We start from the raw sequence: 20,054 nt of genomic DNA on the forward strand, positions 1-20,054 counted from the left end.
GGCTCACTAGAATTTCATACTCACAGTTATGTTATGTATCAGAAACTCATATATCAGAATACCCATTAAAAAATACCATAGTTTTCTCAGTCAGTAAATTTAACCAATAACTGAAGAATCTTAACATATCTATTTTTTAGTATTAGATTTTGTTTCAATATGAAATGGCAATATTTGAATAAATTCTGACTTTTCTTTATTTCATTGTGGTCTAATTTGGAAAATTATTACATGGCAGGGTAATAGAATAAACTATAAGAGCTTCAAGACTCTTATGGACTTGTCTACAACTACACAGCTGATATTAAAACATACATTATTTATCTGAATATAGTATCTCCTGTGGAACCATGTGCTTTATCTTGTAAATACAGATCTGCTGGAAGTTTAAAATGTGTACATTCTGATAAACTACACTCTGCTTTAGACGAGTTATGATCTCATAGAAGTTAAGAATAAAAATGGAATGGATTAAATTTAGGTTGGAATCAAACTTTGTTTTGAATTTTAAGAAAGTCATTTTTCACTAGCATCAGAGTGCAGTAGCAAATAAAAAGCAAATGTAGTTATCTAGATCCTTCAGGTAAAAATATGCTTTGCCCTAAAATATCTGGGTAAATGAGTTAAATATTTGCGCTTCGCTTGAAATTGTCTAGAGAACCGTCTTTCATTGGATTTTGCTAGATTAGGTCTCATAGTGCTTTCTTCGAGAGTAGTACTTCTCAAAGTTTAATGTGTACAGGAATCTCTGAGGCTTATTGTTTAAATGCAGATCTGATTCATTCCTTCTAGGCTGGAGCTTGAGATTCTGCAGGGCTAGCAAGCTCCCAGGTGATACCTATGCTGCTGGATAGGGATTACAGTTGAGTATCCAGGACAAAGAGGCCATGAGACTGCTCTGTCATGTTTCATGCTTGTGTTCAGGCAGCAGGAGCCCAGAAAAACTGCCACAATTTCTCATGAGGTCAGAGCTAAAATTCAGGAGTAGGCAATAAAAGCTGATGGCTAAACCAGGGCCAAATCTGGCCCACCATTTGTTTTTACACTGCCAGCAAACTAAGAATTATTTTAACAGATGAACATTTGATCCGATGATAAGAAACAATAACTTTAAATACCAATAAACTGAAATTCCATCACCTCCCCAAAAGAATCATTATTTTGAATTTCATCAATCAAAAATTTGTGGAACATTCTATCTCTTGTTGCATAAATTACCTTCATATCTTCAAAATTTTGCCCTTTGTCCCACAAAATCTAAAATGTTTATTATTGGGCTTTAACAGAAAAAAATAGCAAATATCTTGTCTAAGCTTTTGCCTCTAATGCTACAAACTTTTCTGAATAAAAGATAACCTTGTTTAAATAGTACAAAGTGATAACCAAAAAAAGGGGGATGAAGAGGTGGAGGTGATGTTTTTTTTATCTAGATTACCCTAAATTAGTTAGGATGAAGGGCATCATAGAAGATTCTCATAGACTTCAAATTCTAAAACGAGACAGTTTGAGCACTTTCTTTACAGTTCATATGATTATCATGGACAAAATAGTTTGTGCAATTTGTACAACTTAATTTTTTTTAAGATTTTATTTATTCATGAAAGACACAGAGAGAGGCAAAGACATAGGCAGAGGGAGAAGCAGGTTCCCTGCAGGAAGCCCAACACGGGACTTGATCCCAGGACCCTCTGGATCATGCCCTGAGCCAAAGAGAGATGCTTAACCACTGAACTACCCAGGTGCCCCAGTACAACTTAATTTTTATATAATGCCTGAACACACCTGTATCAGTTTTCTCAGGCTGCCATAACTAAATACCACAGACTAGGTGGCTTAAACAACAGAATTTTTTTGGTCACCATTCTGGACAATAAAAGCCCAAGATCAAGGTGTAGGAAGACTAGGTTTTTCCTAAGGCTTTTCTTCTTGGCTTGCAGGTGGCCATCTTCTCACTATGTCTTCACATGGCCTTTCCTCTGTGCATGCACAGACATGGTGTCTTTTCCTCTTCTTCTAAAGACACTGGTCCTATTGGATTAGAGCCCTACCCTTATGGCTTCATTTAACCTTAATTACCTCTCTAAAACCCTTGTCTTCAAATAGTGATGTTGGGGGTTAGAACTTCAATATATGCATTTTTAAAGGAACATAACTCAGTCCATAGCAACACCAAATATATGTATAAATCCATCTCTGAAATTGGGTGACATATTATAATGGATTGGCAGGATATTTTTTTTCTTTCTCAGCGATACATAAAAATGTATTTCTTCGTATAGTTGAATTCATCTTAGATTCAGGAAACATGTTAGGTTAGCAAATAAATAATTCTGAAAAATTCTGAAATTGTTTTCAAATTTTAAGTGTTATTTGTCTAAGTGAATACTGCTAAGTAATATGATTACTAAAATATTTTTATTTAGATCAGTGATTAGTTTTACATATATACACACATACTATATTTATAAAATAGATTATTTATTATGTATATTTATTACAGATTATAAAATATAATTATATTTATTTAAAATATAGTATATAATATATAATAATTTATAACTTTTTGTGTGTGATAAGAAAGAACACAAGGTCTATCCTCTTAGTAAATTTCAAGTGCACAATAGAGTATTATTAACTATAGTCACTATGCTGTATGGTAGGTCTCCAGGACTTATTCATCTAGTATAACTGAGACTTCATACCCTTTGACTAACACTTCCCCATTTCTTACTCATCCTAGTCCCTGGCAACTCCATTCTATTCTCTGATTCTATGAGCTTGATTACTTGATATTCCATATGTAAGTGTTATCATGTAGTATTTGTCCTTCTGTGTCTGGCTTATTCTACTTACCATAATGTTTTCCAGCTTCATTCATATTATCACAAATGGCAGGATTTCTTTCTTTTTTAAGACCGAATAATATTCCATTGTATGTATATACCACCTTTTTTTTATTCATTCTTTATTCATTTGTCCATTCATCGACATTTAGTTTGCACCCATGTCTTGACTATTGTGAATAATGCTGCATTGAATATGGAAACACAGATATCTCAAGATCCTGATTTCGATTCCTTTGGATGCATACCCAGATTTGAGATTGCCAGATTACCTGGTAGCTCCTTATTTGATTTTTTTTAGAATATCTGTACTGTTTTCCATTGTGGCTACACCAATTTATACATCCCCACCAATAGTGTGTATTAGAGTTCTTTCTCCACACCCCTACCAACACTTGTTATCTCTTGTTTTTCATAATAACCATCTTGACTGGTATAAGGTGATAGCTCATTGTGGTTTTGATTTGTTTTTGCCTGATGATTACTGATGCTGAGTACTTTTTCATATACCTGTTGACTATTTCCATGTATTCTTTGGAGAAGTGTCTATTCAGTTCCTTTGCCCATTTTCTACCAGATTTCTTGACACTGAGTTTTAGAAGTTCTCTATCTATTTTGACTATTACCTCTGTATCAGATACATGGTTTGCAAATACTTTCACTATTTTATAGTTTTCCTTTTTATTTTGTTTGCTATGCCAAACCTTTTTATTTTGTTGCAGTCCCACTTGTCTATTTTTGCTATTTTTTTTTTTGCCTTGTACTTTTGATGTCATATCCAAGAAATCATCACCAAGACCATTGCTTTTCCATGTTTTCTTCTAGGAGTTTTACAGTTACAGGCCATATGCTTAAGTTTTCAATCCATTTTCAGTTAATTTTTTGTACATATAAGAGTTCAATTCCATTTTTTTTGCATGTGAATATCCAGTTTTCCCAATTTGAGACTGTCCTGTCCCCATTGTGTATTTCTGGCACCTTTGTCGAAGATTATTTGACCGTATATGCATGGGTTTATTTCTGGGCTCTCTATTCTGTTCCATTGGTCTATATGCCTGTTTTTACACCACTACCATACTGTTTTTGTTATTGTACATTTGTAATATTTTTCAAAATCAAGAAGTGTGATGCCTCCAGTGTTGTTCTTGCTTAAAACTGCTTTCGCTATTTGGGATCTTTTGTGTTTCCACATGAATTTTAGAATTGTTGACTTCAATATCTGTAAAAAAGATGTCACTGGGATTTTAATAGAGATTGAATTGAACCTGTAGATCACTTTGAGTAATATGGATATCTTAACAATATTAATTCTTCTAATCCATGAACATATGATGTCTATTTATACCTAATTTAATTTTTTGATCCATGTTTTAGAGTTTTCAGTTTACAAGTCTTTTGTCATCTTGGTTAAATTCATTCCAAAGTATCTTATTCTTCTTGTTGCTATTGTAAATGGGATCATTCTCTTAATTTCCTTTTTGAATAGTTCATTCTTGTGTATAGAAATACACGTGATTTTTCATGTTGATTTTGTATAATGAAACTTTACTGAATTTGTTGATTAGTTCTCACAATTTTTTGTATGTATTCCTTAGTATTTTCTGTGTCAGATCATGTCATCTGCAAACAAATTATTTACTTCTTCTTTCCTGCTCAGGACACCTTTTATTTCTTCTTTTTTCCTAATTGTTCTGGTTAGGACTTCCAATTGTATGCTGGATATCAATAGCAAGTGTGGGCCAGTAAAAAGTAGGGGAAAATATTTCAGAAGAACAAAGCAAAGACTCTAAGATGGGAAAAAATTTAAGGTCATCAAGAAAAACCAAAAAAATGTGTCTGAGAAATGGTCCAAAAAGGAGAAAGTAGCAAGCAATTAGAGTGAAATGATAAGCACAGGCAAGATCATAAAGGCCAATTTAAAGATTTGGGATTTCATCTTATCATATGGAAATCCATAGAAGAAATTTAGCAGAAGAGTAACATTGAATTTGCATTTATATAAGATCTCCCTGAGTCTTAGGTACTTAATAGGGTACAGGTGGATAAGAATGAAAAATGGAAGACACATAGTCTGGGTTAAAAATAATAATGACTTGGACTAGAATGATGACAGTGGCTATAAAGTGAAGCAGGTTAATTCACAATATATTTTGAAATAGAACCCGGAAAACTGAATAATATATTTGGAGATAGGAGGAAAGACAGAGGACCCTTGATTTCTGCCTTGAGCATGTGAAGGTACTGGAGGAGATGGGGAAGAGTGAAGAAGAAGTAGGGGAAAGATCAAAAGTTCTGTTTTGTGTAATCACTTCTTTGAAAACTTCCCTTAGAGATTACTTGTATTTCTGACCTCTTTCCATGGTTTTAGCTCTTTTTCTTGCCCCAAATGTAAATACGTTGAAAGACATTTCTAAATGTTCTCTTCACTCACTCCCCATCATTTTTTAATTTCACCTGACCTTAAATTTCCATTCCATGTAGATGATTCATTAATCTTCATCTCTTGACTCAACCAGTATTCTGACCCATGATTCACATTTTCAAGTGTTTTCTGAGTACTTCTCTTTGAATTATCTCTTTGTGCCTCTACCTCAACTCAAAATCAAATTCATTTTCTCCCTATCATGGGTCTTACTGATATTATGGGTAGTACCATCTTTCCAGTCAGCTAGACTTACACTCAACATTAACATCTGCTTCCTCCTTGCTCTTGCTGTGGTTTTATCAGTGGAATCTATTGCATCTTATGTTTATATTCTCTGTTTCCTGGAAGTGGGAGCCCTGACTGTAACTTAAGCCCCCATTATACTATATCAAGATTTTTAACTTTCTATCTTCCTACCTCCACTACCTCTCCCATTCTATCAACCAGCACATAGCCTTAAGAGCAATCATCCTGAATGACAGTTCTAATCATTTCACTTGTGTCTCACATCTTCAGTGATTCCATTATCTTCAGAGCAATTTACAAATTCCTTAAAAATATATTAAATGCCTCTTATGATCTGACCTCAATCTATCTCATCCCCTGATTCCCAAATAACTTGTTTCTCACTATTCTGAAAATCTGTCTGAATCTTTCACAAGTCTGTTTTTGCTCATGCCAATGATACTACCTTCACCTCTCCATATGGACACTCTTCTTTTTTTAAAGCATAAAATTATTTTTCTCATCTCCCCAGATAGAAATAAGTTCTTCTTCTTAGATTCCCCAATAGAATATGAGTTGGCAATGACTGAGAACAGATATTTTTTAATCTTATATCTCCAACTATGCCTAACATACTGCCTTGCATACAGCAGGAAGAGAGTAAATAGTAAATTGAAATGACATATTAGCTCTTTTTGGTAAGTCTATAATGTGCCAAGTAATCTAAATAAATGCAAGTTTGTGATAAATGTGATCTTAAAAGTAGATAATATTGAAACTCAAATTTTTAAACGAGGTGTTTAAAGAACCAAAATCTCTACCCCACTATCTATGAGCCTTTATGGAAACTAATTTAAAATAATTAAAAACTCCTCCAATTTTCTGTTATTCAGAAATTTCTGTTATTCCTCCTTTTTTATACCATCTATTTCTTAGAGACCCAGTAAAGAGCAGACCTTACAGATGCATTTAAATACTGAGATATAATCAAAAAATTTACCTACCAGTTTCTCTATCAACCAAAACAAACACTAAGCTATTTAAACATTAGATTGATTTTTTTGAATTGAAAGCTTTGCCTTATCTGAAATTTTATGCAAGTTAGCAAAATGTGACTATCTCTAAATTTCAAGTAAATTCCATCAACCTCAAGTTTGCCTCTGTTTAAACGATGGGATTAAGTCCAGTATATATTAATGATAAATTGAGGAATGGAATGGTTACAGTGGATATAAACTATAAAAAAATCATAACAAAATCCCTACTCATTTTCAACCAAAATTTTTAGATAATTCCTTAAGAGTGAAAGGGGAGATGCCTGGGTGGCTCAGCGGTTGAACATCTGCCTTTGGCTCAGGGCGTGATCCCAGGGTCCCCAGGATCGAGTCCCACATCAGGCTCCCTGCAAGGAGCCTGCTTCTCCCTTTGCCTATGTCTCTGCTTTCTCTCTGTGTCTCTCATGAATAAATAAATAAAATCTTTAAAAAATTAAATTCAAAAAAGAGTAAAAGGAAAAGAAGAGCTAGACCAGTTTTTTCATAATTGCCTCCATTTATACTCTTTATCTGGTTAATTCACCTTTACTATTTTTTTCTAAACAAAAGTTTCTAGTCTTTAATTCTCTAATGGCTGCTTTACTTCTGCAAAGATTAGAGAAATGTCAGAAAACTGAAGACAGATTATGTCAAACCATTTTTAAATGATTAAAATCTTATGAAGAGACTTTATTTTAAATTTCTCTCAAATTATTTTTGACTAATATAATATCAAAAATAATATATCTTATCTGAGGACAAAATTCAAAACTATTGCTTTACTTTCAATAATTGCTCCCTATTGCTACCAGGAGCTGTTATAATAATACCAGTACAGTATCTTATTTAAATCTCATAGTGACCCTACAAGGTAAGCATCATTAACCCCACCATAGAGTTGAGGAAAGTGATCATGAGGCTAACTAACGTTCCAGAGGCCCTCTAAGCAGTAAGTCAGGAAATAAGGAGTAGGTGCAGCTGTTTCTGAGAGACTAGAGTAGAAGTACAGGAAAGTCATATAACACAGCTAGCTGGCATCTGGATATTTCCAAGGCAAAAAAATATTGAGGAAACGTCCCCTAGTATCAATGTGAAAGAAATGCTGTGGTCTATTACACTGATTTGGGACTTTTTCTTTCTTTCTTTCTTTCTTTCTTTCTTTCTTTCTTTCTTTCTTTCTTTTCTTTGTCTGCATTATTTTCCTTCAGTCGCTGGAAATCTTTCTGCTGCATTGTCTGTGATGGTCGCTGGCTTCTTTGAAATACACAGAAAACACTTCCCTCCAGTGGAGCAGCCTCTTTCAGGCAAAGTCCTCACCGTTTCTTCCATGCCCTGTTTTCACCTGGTTCTTCAGTACATTTTACTTGGAGTGGCTGAAACACTGGTCAACCCAGCCTGTGAGTAACGATTTCACCACCTCATGTAAGAACACACTAAGTCTTTATACAGAACACATCACCTCAAGCGGTTGGCGACCTATTCACTCCCTGGAGATTTCCCACAATGCTTCAGAACAACCTATTAATCACTCTCATTTTTAAAAAATGCTTAATTTCTCTTCATTCCTCTGCCAGATGCAGAACAATTATTAATTCTACCTGAAAGTAGACGGAAGGAAAGATTTACGAACTTAAAAGCAGTAACTATTTGGTCAAATACACAAGGGGAGGAAAAAACTGCTAAAACATAGAAGACAAATCCAGTATACTCAGATAAAAACTCTCCTCTCTTTCTTCTTCCACCTCCCACCCTCTCACTCATACATAAATTCACATATATATAGTCCTTCCAAAATGACATTTATAATGTACTCTGAGAGTGTATAAACATGCAAATGAAATGAAAATTTGAGCCAATTTTCCAGATAACTCAATGTCTTTAAATTAAGTTACACTAAATTAAGTGTGATCACTGGTGTTTTATAAGATGGGTTCAAAATAACTTTATTAAATATCAAGGGTTTTCTGGATTATCTAGATAGCTGATATTAATTAAACTAGCCACTTTACAATTCATCAAGATAGTTCAGTGATTCTTGCTATACAACGGAGTGTGTGTGTGTGTGTGTGTGTGTGTATTTATTAGAGTAATCTATTGCATCTTATTTTTTACCTTCGTTATATTTCCCTGCAGTAAGAGGGATTATAACTGATTATAACTTATTATACTTCATCAAGATTGCTTTTTGGTTCCTATCTTCCTACCTCCACTATATCTCTCATGCTACCAACCAGCACATGATCTTTAGAGCAATCATCCAAAATGACAGTTCTGATCATTTCACTTGTCTAAAATCTTCAATTATTCTATTATTTTTCCAAATTCCTTAACTATATATATTTAGTAAAGATACATATATATGCACATATATATATACATATATATGATACCAAAGCAATTCATTGAATAAGGTAAAAATAAAATCAATTAATAGAGTTTGTGTGGGATGTGATATCTGTCACCCCACTGATCCTCAGGGTTGATCTGGCTGATCAGGCTGACTAGACAGGTGTCCTCTTCCTCCCTCAATGCTTCATGTGTGTCTCTCCCAAAGCTGCACACTCAGTGGAAAAAGATGATTTTCCGCACAGAGGAGAAGCATTCTTCAGTCAAGGGTATGTGAGTAGCTGCGTGCCTATGCTAGCACCTCCAAACAAGCTCTCAGCATACATTCATAGGACAATGTAGGGTAGTCAAGCTTCCAATGCTCCAGACACATCTAAATGAGGTGCTGCATGTGGCAGTCTGACTTTCAAAAAGCGAGAAGAAGAAAAGAAAAGAAAAGAAAAAAAAGAAAAGAAAAGAAAGAAAAGAAAAGAAAAAAAGAAAAGAAAAAGAAAGTTTATGGGACTATAATCATATATGTGTGTTAGACTTCTTTTTAAAAAGATTTATTTATTTAGTTTGGATGGGGTCAGGGGGCAGAGGGAGAGGAAGATAGAATATCAAGCAGACTCCCTGCTAAGTGTGGCACCCGACTTAAGGCTTGATCATGACCTGAGCTGAAATCAAGAGTCAGATGCTTAACTGACTGAGCCACTCAGGTGTCCTGTATTTGACTTCTTTTTATATTTTTAAATCCTTCCATTCAATACATATTATATAGGTAAATTGTTTTATGAGATTCTTTGATGTTGATGTCACTGTTTGATAATACAAGAAATACAAGAGAACTATAAAAGAACACCACTACACAAATGTTTGTGACTTCCCTGACATCGTTTCTAGAAAATTGTTGGAGGTAGCCAAAATTTTGTAGGTTAGAAATGAAGCATGGGAATGAATGCAGATGATTAGTGAATAAAGTCAGAAAATTCCCAGCAATCTTAACAATAGTGATTCAACGTACAAAAGTCAGAGAAGTACTTACAACCATAGACAATTAAAAAGGTATATCATGTAATATAAACCTCTTAATCTACCCTTCCCTGATTTACCCATCAGGAAATTGACATCCAACTAAGTCAATTGTCTTATCTGCTATATAGGTCATGGGGTAGGGACCAGAAGATTGTTTTGATTTCCAGCTGTGACTCTTACTACATTTGTGACCTTAAGAATTCATGTAACATCTAAGCTTCATCTTTCTGATCTTTAAAATGGAAATAATTGAAATTCTCTATATCACAGCATGAGTGTAAGAATCAATGGGAATGGGGACTGCTCCATGAAAATTAAATGACAACATGTGAAAGGGTGTTTTGAACTGTAAATTCAACAATTACTCGAACCTCCCACCCACCCTCCCAAAAAAAGAATTACTCTTCTGGGAGGCAGTACAGCATACTGGTTAATATCTATGGTCTTAAAGTCAGACAAATCCAAGTTTAAACCCAGTTGTGCCTTGACTAAGTGTGTGACTCTACACAAATTATTCTGCATTTCTGAGCCTTTCTCATCACCTATAAAATGGGGAAAGATTGTTGACAGGACTGTGTGAAGTACTTTATGTAGAAGAAAAAGTAGAGTACCTAGTATATAGATAGCACTGAATAATTATCAGCTATAATGTGTGCTGCTATTATTATTCTAATCTTTCACATGAATTAATAGGGGAAGACTCAGAATTCAAGCCCAGATGTCCTGCTCATACCTCTTTCTACCACACCTATCACCACCTGAACACTGGTGGTGTGAGTGAAATTGTGTCTTTCTCACGTGAGTCATCCTAAATCCCTTTTTTCTCCTTACTTCTCACATCCAATCCAAAAAGACTCAGTCTTTACTCTGCAATATAATATAAATCTGGCCATGTCTCACTATCTTCTTTGCTATTCACTTAGTCTACGTGGTCACCATTATCTCATCAATTCAATCAGAGCCTACTGACTCATCTCTCTGCTTCTTCTTCTGCCCCAGGAGTTCATTCTCTTCAAAACAGGCATCATGTTCTTTCCAAAAGAAGTCCTATCATTCCCCTGCTTCAAATTTCTCAATAGAATTTTGAAATTAATACCTTAAATGGTGAATAAGACTGCCCATGATTTGGCCTCTTGTACTGCTCCAACTACATTTTATAACATTATTCCTTCTGACTACTCCACTAGAAATTTGATGATCTTCATTCTGTGTTTCTAAAGTGTCAAACTTACTTTTGTCCCAAGGCCTTTGTGTTTATTCTTCTCTCTGCCTACAATTTCCTTTCCTCTATTTTCAAGTGTCTGGCTTCTTCTCAGCATCAAATTTTCTCAAAGATTATCTCTTCAGAGAGGCTGTCCAGGTGATCCTATCACTTTCACTCCATTACCCTGTTCCATTTTTTCTAATAGCACTTGTCAGGACCCACAATTATCTTATTTATATGTGTATGTTTACTGCCTGCCTCTCACCATGTGAATGTACAATCTTTAAGCAAAGATTCTTATCCTTATTGTCCATCCTTAAGTTATGAAGTTCTTTCTCCCTTAAAAGTGCATGTACAGGGAAAATTATTAATAAATATACTGAATAAGCAAATGAATTGATAAAATTTATAGCTACTTCTATGTGAGCATAATAAAAATATATCATTCAAATTACTGACAATGACCCACAGTGATGGCACTGAGCAAGAGGGTACAGTGGATTACTCCCAAATTTCAGGGATATTGTTTACTGTACTAAGTCATATCATATCTTAGAGATGATCTACAAGAAAAAAAATGGAAAACTTTTCAAATTATGTCTTAGTTATAGCAATGTATACCCCAGCTATCTGATAACCTGTGTTTGTTTTATTTATTCAAAAGATACTGTGTTGGTATCTACAATATGCTTGGTACTACTCTAGAACCTTAAGGCACATCAATTTAAAGAAAATTCTGCCATTGTAGAACCTACATTCTACCAAAGGGAGAAAGGTAAATGATAAGTGTAATAAATAATTAAATTACAGAACATGTTGGGTGATGAGTACTCTAGAAAAAGAAAAGATAGGGCAGGACTGTATTGCCTAGCATAGGGGGCAGCAGGTTGCAGCATTAAAGGATGGATAGGATAGACCTCAATGAGAGATACTACTTAGGCAAAGCCTCAAAAAAGTTGAGGGAATCAACCACATGGATATCTGGAAAGAACATTACTGTTAGCAGGGGAGTTACTAAATGCAAAGATGGAAATATACCTGACAATGTAGTGTAAGAGGTCTTGTGAAGTTGGAGGAGAGTGAAGAAGAGAGAAACTAGTAAGAGATGAGTCAGAGTGGCCACTGTAAAGACTCTGACTTGGGCTCTGAGTGAAGCAGGAAAAGGAATGACATGCTATTACTTACTTACACTTTTTAAAAAATATTTCTGAAGATACTTAATCTGCCTTCTTCATTTCATGTTCCACACATACATAGAAAAGTAGCAGTTGGTTACCATCCTTACAAAGTTCCAGCAAGCATCACTGTATAAAACTATAGGTTGTAATTGTGTACATGTAGACTCTAAAGAATTTCAAACATTTCCAGTCTTCCAGTTCTCCTTTCTGCTCCTCATCTCTTCCCACTCACACGTTGATCTTCCTTACCTTTCACTGTTGAACCAGTATTTGAAATATTTAGTCAGTATTTTCTCCTTTTCCAATGACTTCCATGCCTGATAACTACTTCCCTTGATCTGGAGGCAATTTCTGCGCTCTGTTTACCCCATGGTGTATTTTTCTAGGCTTCACAAATGAAGTCAAGTCCTACTTTATACAGCAAAAGGCCAGAAGAAAATTCTCCAAAGAGAACTGGTATAATCTTATTCTGAAAAGGATGTTACAGATTATTTTCAGTTACTTACACTTTTTTTATTAAAGATTTTATTTATTTACTTATTCACGAGAGACAGAGAGAGAGAGAGAGAGGCACAGAGACACAGGCAGAGGGAGAAGCAGACTCCATGCAGAGAGCCTGATGTGGGACTCAATCCTGGGTCTCCAGGATCATGCCCTAGGCTGAAGGCGGTGCTAAACTGCTGAGCCACCTGGGCTGCCCAGTTACTTACACTTTTAAAGAACCCTTCTCTCTGCTGTGGAGAATATACTACCCTGAGGAAAAGGACAGATTAAGAATATACTACAGTGAAGAAAATGATAGAAGATAGGTGAATTAAGGAAAGAAAAATGAGTGCTTCAGACCAGGATGGTATCAGTGTGGGTGGTGAGAATAATCCAAGCTTAGTTATATTTTGAGGAAGGAACAATAGGGTATGAGAAAAAGAGAAGAGTTAATGATGACATCAAGGTTTATGGCGTGAGCCTCTGGAAGGATGGAGTTGCCATCTTCAGAGAGACAAAAGACTACAGGTGGAAGAAGCTTTGGGGAAAAGATCATCAAGTTTAGTTTTGGACCTGAATAAGATGTCAGATAGAGGTTGACAAGTAGGGAATTGGATTCCAAGTCTATAATTTCATATTAAGTTAGGGGATATATGCAAATCTGAGAGACACAAGCTTATCGATGGTATTTAAAGCAATGGGATTAGTTGAGATCACCAAGGGAGTCAGGGACATTAGGAGTTGGTGTTATACAAAGAAGAGGATGCAGGAACTCAACCCTGAAGCACATCATCAAGACATTAGAAGAAGATGAGAAATTTTCAAAGAGAGAACTGACGTGACAAGCAAAAAAAAAAACCAAAAAAGCAAAACCAAGAGAGCAGTATCTTAGAAGTCATATGAAAAAGTGATATCAAGGAGGAAGGAGTGTTCATCAAATGCTGCTAATACATCCAACAAGATGAGGACTGAGAATTGACTATCTGACTGAGCAATATGGTAGTTATTGGTGGTTTGGAAAGGAGCTTTCTTATGTGGGATGTGGGAATGCACAAAAGCCTGCTTAGAATGAGTTTAAGGGATAATGGGAGGAGAAGTATTGTAGATGATTCATGTGAAGAATTTTGCTGCAAAAGAGAATAAAGGAATGGGACAGTAGCTGACAAAGTAATGGAGTTAAGAATGAGTTTTTTATATCTGTATAAGGAAGGAAAGTGAATGGTATCATACAGCACATTGGTGGGAATGATTCAAAAGAAAGAGAAAGAGAAAAATAAGAGAGAGAGGGAAAATTAATAGTATTAGAGTGGGGGAAATCACTGCAGGGAGAGAGGTTGAGATCTAAATTACAAGTTGAGAATGTGGCTGTAAGTAGTAGCAAGGATGCTTCATTAATGCTAACAGTTTGGAGGACAGAGTATATAGGTGCAGGAACTTCTGTGTACATAAATAGGTGTGGAGATTCATATGGAAACTCCCCGATGGCTGATTGAAGTAAGATGTAAGGCCATGAGCTTTGAGTGAAGATATGGCTGTACGGGGGGGGGGGGGGGGGGGTTGTTGAAGAGAAAGGAGAGGTATGAAATTGTTGTCTAATATGAGAGAATGAATGAGCCAGGAAGATATGGAACATTGCTAGGGAGCAACAAGAGACCATTTGATTGTGGTCAGGAATTTAAAATGAGTTGGTCAACATGGTTATGCGTTCTTCTTCCAGAAATATTGGGCAGCATGGATCTAGGGGCAGGGATGGCAGAGCGTGAATTTTTTGGCCAATCAATTTCCAGAAAGCAAGAGAAAGGCAAGGGAAAGAGGGTATGTGAAAGAGTATCATCATAGCAATTGACTGTGGAACTTAACTTGGCTAAGAAGAGGAATAGGATCATAGAGGCATGAAAGAGGTGAGCATAAGGAAAGGAGCGATGGAGTGAAGGCCCTGAAGGAGTCTAAACACCTTTGTGGTTGAGCAGCAGTTAACTGGGAAGACAGAAAGTTGTAGTTAGTGGGGGATGCACAAAGTTGAGATTGTGGAGCATTTACAATTACTGGTCTAGGGCATGGGTCAGCAAATGTCTTCTGAAAAGTGTCAGATAGTAAATAGATTTTTCACACCAGGCAGACAGTCTCTGTTACAACCACTCAACTCTGTCATTGTGGTGTACGAGAAGTCATAGACACATAGATAATGAATGGGTGTGCCTGTGTTCCAATAAAACTTTCTTTATAAACACCTGGCAGGCTGAACCTTACCTGATGGTAGTTCACCAAGTCCTGGTCTGCTGGCCTGGGGGCCAACCAAGGTTTAGGGTGTGAGCATGGTAATGAGCGGCTAAGGTAGTGTTGAGGACAGGGACATTAGAAAGAAGGTCAAGGGGCTGAGAAACCAAGAGCTGGCAGGATGCAAGTTTAGAAGGATGATCTTTATACATAATTGTCAGGAACTAAGGCAGGAATAGAACTGGAGAATGTGACAAGGAGAGAGGAGCTGATAACGTTGACTAGCAGAGGAAGATGGCCTAGAAATTGACAGGTGACTACACAAAAGAGAAGTAGAAGGTGATCTGATTGAATAACACTGATATAATCAGAAACAATGAACTGAAGCTCTTGAGAGATGAGGGAGGAATGGTGATCTGGACAAAGTTCCAAAGCCCCAGACAGAGGTCCTTTCTTACATATGTTCGAAATACTCACCCAACATAAGAAGCCCATCTAACCGTTTAAGAACAATTGGAGTAAAAGAAATTTCAGCAATGAGTCCCCAGTACCAGGTGCCTCAGGAAGGTGGTAACAGCCCTACGGTTTAGAGCTTCCACAGATGCTGTGATGGGGCATCTCTGCAAACACTAAGCAGCCTCCGCCTGGAGGCACATTTCAGCTTTCATTGGCAAGACGAGCTCTCACACACACTGAGTATTTTTTACTGTGTCTTCATGGTAAAATGAGAACTTTGGAATAGTGGCAGACTTGTGGCCACTATCTATACTATTATGTGCTAAAAGAAGTACCACGGAGCCTAAAAAATCAGGTTGATGATCGCTAACATAGAAAGAGATCAGAATGTTCAAGGGGATGCCCGAAAATGAAGATCGGAAGACTTGAAAAGCTAAGTCTTCTAAAAGGGAACCGGAGGCTTTCAAAACGACTAAAATGACACCAAAGAGAGATTAACCAGCAGGCAGAGAGCTGGCAAAGTGTGTTCATGAATTATATACCGCACCAGAAGTTCTAGCAAGAGAAAAGCATAGGATTAATAATTAACTAGCAGAGTAATAATGGGCTTGTACATTCTGCTTTTTCTCAGTGAAAGAAATCGGTCTTTCTGCCCATTGTTTGTCTCTTCATATTTATAGAAAGGAAAGTTCATAAGCCAAATCCTTTTTATAACAGTGAATCATTTCTTCCCAAAACCTCTTCAGCTTTTCCCTCACCCTGTCGTCCAGATCTTCCTGAAAAACACTTGTGAGCTTGGCCTGGGGCTCTTGCTGGTGATTTGCACTACACAAGAGAGCTGTGAGACCCATGGCCCCTTGCTGCCAAGATTTGAAGCCCTTCTTCACAGTATTTTATTTATCACCATCATTATCTTCACCTCCAATAAACATCTGTGGTATTAAGTGCCTGTTTAGCACTATCTTTAGTGTCCTGTATGTCTCTGCTGTCTGCCTGCCCAGGCTTTAAAATCTAGGAATGATGCACCCGTGCCCGAGCTGAGGGCTGGCCTCAGCTTCCGCACGCTGCACATTCCCTGGAGCACAGATGGGGACTCCTTTGTTTCTTCGAATGTTTCTTTGCTGATCAATAAAAACATGTGGAGGACAACAGAAACCAAAACAGAAATGTTATATGAATGCTAGGAAGAAACACAAATACATGTATATTACATATTAGTAAGTTTCTTTAAAGGGGCTGAACAAATGCAGACTTTTTCTGGGGTAAAGTGCAAGTAAACCAGAGGGTAAAGTTTTCCCAAGACAGAAGGGAAGAGATAATAAGATCTTTTTATAGAAAAGGAAACTAAGGGGTGTGTGGGTGGCTCAGTCAGTTCAGTCTCTGACTCTTGATTTGGCTCAGGTCATGATTGCAATCGTGAAATCAAGTCCTGAGTTGGGCTCAGTGCTGGGTGTGGAGCCTGCTTGAGATTCTCATTCTGTTTCTGCCCCTCCTCTTTCTAAAAAAAAAAGAAAAAAGAAAAGAAAAGACAGAAAAAAGAAACTGAAGTTTTAGCCTCTCCAGTATATCAGTTTTCTATCACCACTTTTTTATTTTTTTAAAGATTTTATTTATTTATTCATGAGAGACATAGAAAGAGAGGCAGAGACACAGGCATGAAGCAGGCTCCATGCAAGGAGCCTGACAGGGGACTCGATCCCGGGTCTCCAGGATCCCACCCTGGGCTGAAGGCAGTGCTAAACCGCTGAGCCACTGGGGCTACCCTATCACCACTTTTTAAAATGAACTTTAGTGTTTATTTTTGATCTCTCACTATAGAAAAATTTGCAAAGTATAGAAGAGTAAGGAGAAGGTAAATTAAAAATAATTCAAACACTCAAAGCTAACACTGTTCCTGTTATTTTATGTATTTCCTTCCAATTTTTTGTGACACATATACAAATGAGAGAGATTAGTGTAATAAACTCCTGTGTATTCATGTTCCAGCTTCAATAATTTTCATGCCATAGCCAAACTTGTCTCATCTCTACCCTCACTTGCACACTCTCTTCTTCTTCATTGTATAATTTTGAAGCAAATCCCAGATATCATATTATGATAAATGTTGTAAATATTTTAGCATGTACCCCTAAGGTTGCCATGCATATTTTAGTATAGTTAATATCATATGTACAAAATCAGATATACTCATTTTCATCTATGCCTGATACCAGAAAAATTTTGATTTTTTTTCAGTTTTTATTTAAATTCCAGTTAGTTAATATACAGTGTTATATTAGTATCAGGTGCACAATATAGTGATTTAGCAGTTCCATACATCATCTGATGCTCATCACAAGTGCACTCCTTAATCCCCATCATCAATTTCACCCATCCTCCCCATCCTCTCACCTCTGGTAACCATCAGTTTATTCTCTATAATTGAGTCTATTAAAAAAATTATTTGTAATTGAAATTTAAAAAAAAAATTATTCCATGATTTTTTTCAACCTCTTGCCACCATTACCCCAGTAATGACTTGGGAGAAAAAAAAAGATAACCTTTTTGAAGATCCAAAGCTTATGCAATCATCTCTCTTTAAGTAACCTCTCCTTAAACAGGATAATTTAAATGCATGTAAAGGACTTTGCACAAGTAGGAGCCATTTGACTTGGTAAGATTAATACTGTTAAAAATAGCCAACCTGATTCAGTTCTTACAAGTCAACATTTTATACATATTATAGTATTATACGTACATTATAGCAAGTAAGAGCCACGGTACCTCTGCAAGTGAGTGATGATATTCCCATTTTACAGAGAAGAACACTGAGGCTCAGAAAGTCTAACTAACTTATTTAAAATTCCAGAGGTAGTTGACCTGAGATTATAGCACAATCTTGTCCAACTCCAGAACCCATCCTCTTAACCTCCATGCTAATTTTATATGATAAATTCAAGTTTTCTATTGGAAAACTAATAATTTACATAGAATCACAGGATCATGGGTCTTATTACTAGATTGTCATATTACCTAGTACAAGCCTCATCTCAATCCAAAATTAATAAGAAATATTCAAATCAGGGTGAAATTTGGGTGAATATATTGGGACACTTAAACCCCAAAATAATTAAATTTTCCTTGTAGCTATACAAGAGTATAGTTTGCCAAATATTACTCCTTTTAGACATATGTAAACTATAACATCATAATATGTCTTACTATAGTAACTTTAACAAAGTCCAACCCAAATTTTGCCTTTATCAGTAAACTTTCTTTGAGGTATGATCAATACTAATTTGAATAATATCTATGGAAGTATTTTACAGAGAATGTTCTGAATTTTGACCTTCTCTTTTCCTTTCAGTCTCTGTAATATACAGATTTGTTCCGAGTACCATCAGAGGAACCTCTATGAATTTTCTGACACTGTTCAATGGATTTGGTTGTTTCATGGGGGCATTGCTGGTGGAGTTGGTATATCTCATCTCAGAAGGTAAAAATAGGTTCATGGTATGCATATATATATATATGTACATATATATGTTTATATATATATATTGATTTGATGACTAGAGAATCAGGAGACAAAATCTTAAAAGAAGGACTTTGCCAGTGTAGTCTTTTTTTTAATTGATCCACTTTTGCAATTAAGATAGAATTAAGATAGGAAATAGACTCTTGCTGTATTCATTAATTTCTGGGAATTGTTTTTCTTTTGATAGGAGGAGGTAATTACAGAATGTCACTTCTCATGAGACCCTGTCTGCTGTCTTTCTTTAGTGTGTTTTAAAACAAATCGGTCATTATATTCTTATTAGATCTTTCAGTGAGGTCATATTCAATAATGCCTCATAGGTGGCACAGATATTCCTCAGGAAAGGTAAGTCTTGTAGAAACATAGGAGGATGGGGTATCTAAACGATCTTTTTTCCTTGTGATTTTCTAGAAATCATATTTATGCAGCCAAAAGGAAACTGTGAATTGAAAAGCAAATGGTCTTGGAAAATTTTTTCCCATAGAAATTGATCAAAAAAAATACCCCATCTGAAAAATGCAACAAAAAAATACTCCTTATATATGTGCTGACAGAAAAAGCGACAGGATGACAATGATTAGATGTCATGGTGAAATGCCTTGGGTTGTATTTTAAATCCACAGACTTTTTCCTTTATTTATTCTAAGATGATAACATGGCTTAACATTTTTTAAAATTTACTCTTGCTTATTTTATAAAATACTACAAGCTTATTCTCTACCTTCAAAAGTATTTACAATTGTGCACTTAAAATAATGTAAAGAAAGTGTGGGTTTGTGTTCTCCTATAACAAATTTAATTTACTTACTTTCAAACTATGGAAAAATTAACTTCTATGAATAAGAAACTTTTTTTAACACTATCTTCATTCAAAAAATATTTATATGGATGACGCACTCTGTTCTAGGCACGATGTTGGACACATTGGCATGCCATGACAAGAAAATAAACACTTTAAAATCCTTGCAAAATTCCCAAGGGTGTAGGGAAGCAGTGAAATTAAAAATGATAAATTTGATGATAGGTAGAGATCTAGGGAACAAATGTACAATCCTTGAGGGAATATCAATAAGATCAAGTATTGCCCTTGTATTAGTTAACAAGAAAATTAA

General features: G+C 35.8%; 1 protein-coding gene across 2 annotated transcripts in view; it reads left to right on the forward strand.

Annotated features, from left to right (window-relative positions):
• The window catches only part of SLC15A5 (solute carrier family 15 member 5), an 81,994-nt gene that overhangs the window by 37,825 nt on the left and 24,115 nt on the right, over nt 1-20,054 (forward strand). The window contains exons 6-7 of one of the 2 annotated variants that reach the window (XM_077871865.1): nt 7,736-7,924; nt 18,772-18,900. In XM_077871865.1, coding sequence (XP_077727991.1) covers nt 7,736-7,924; nt 18,772-18,900 — 318 coding nt within the window. The remainder of the gene's footprint in view (nt 1-7,735; nt 7,925-18,771; nt 18,901-20,054) is intronic. The other variant, XM_077871863.1, reaches the window with a different exon arrangement.

This window comes from Canis aureus, chromosome 25, assembly GCF_053574225.1.
Source record: "Canis aureus isolate CA01 chromosome 25, VMU_Caureus_v.1.0, whole genome shotgun sequence".
Lineage (NCBI taxonomy): Eukaryota > Metazoa > Chordata > Mammalia > Carnivora > Canidae > Canis > Canis aureus.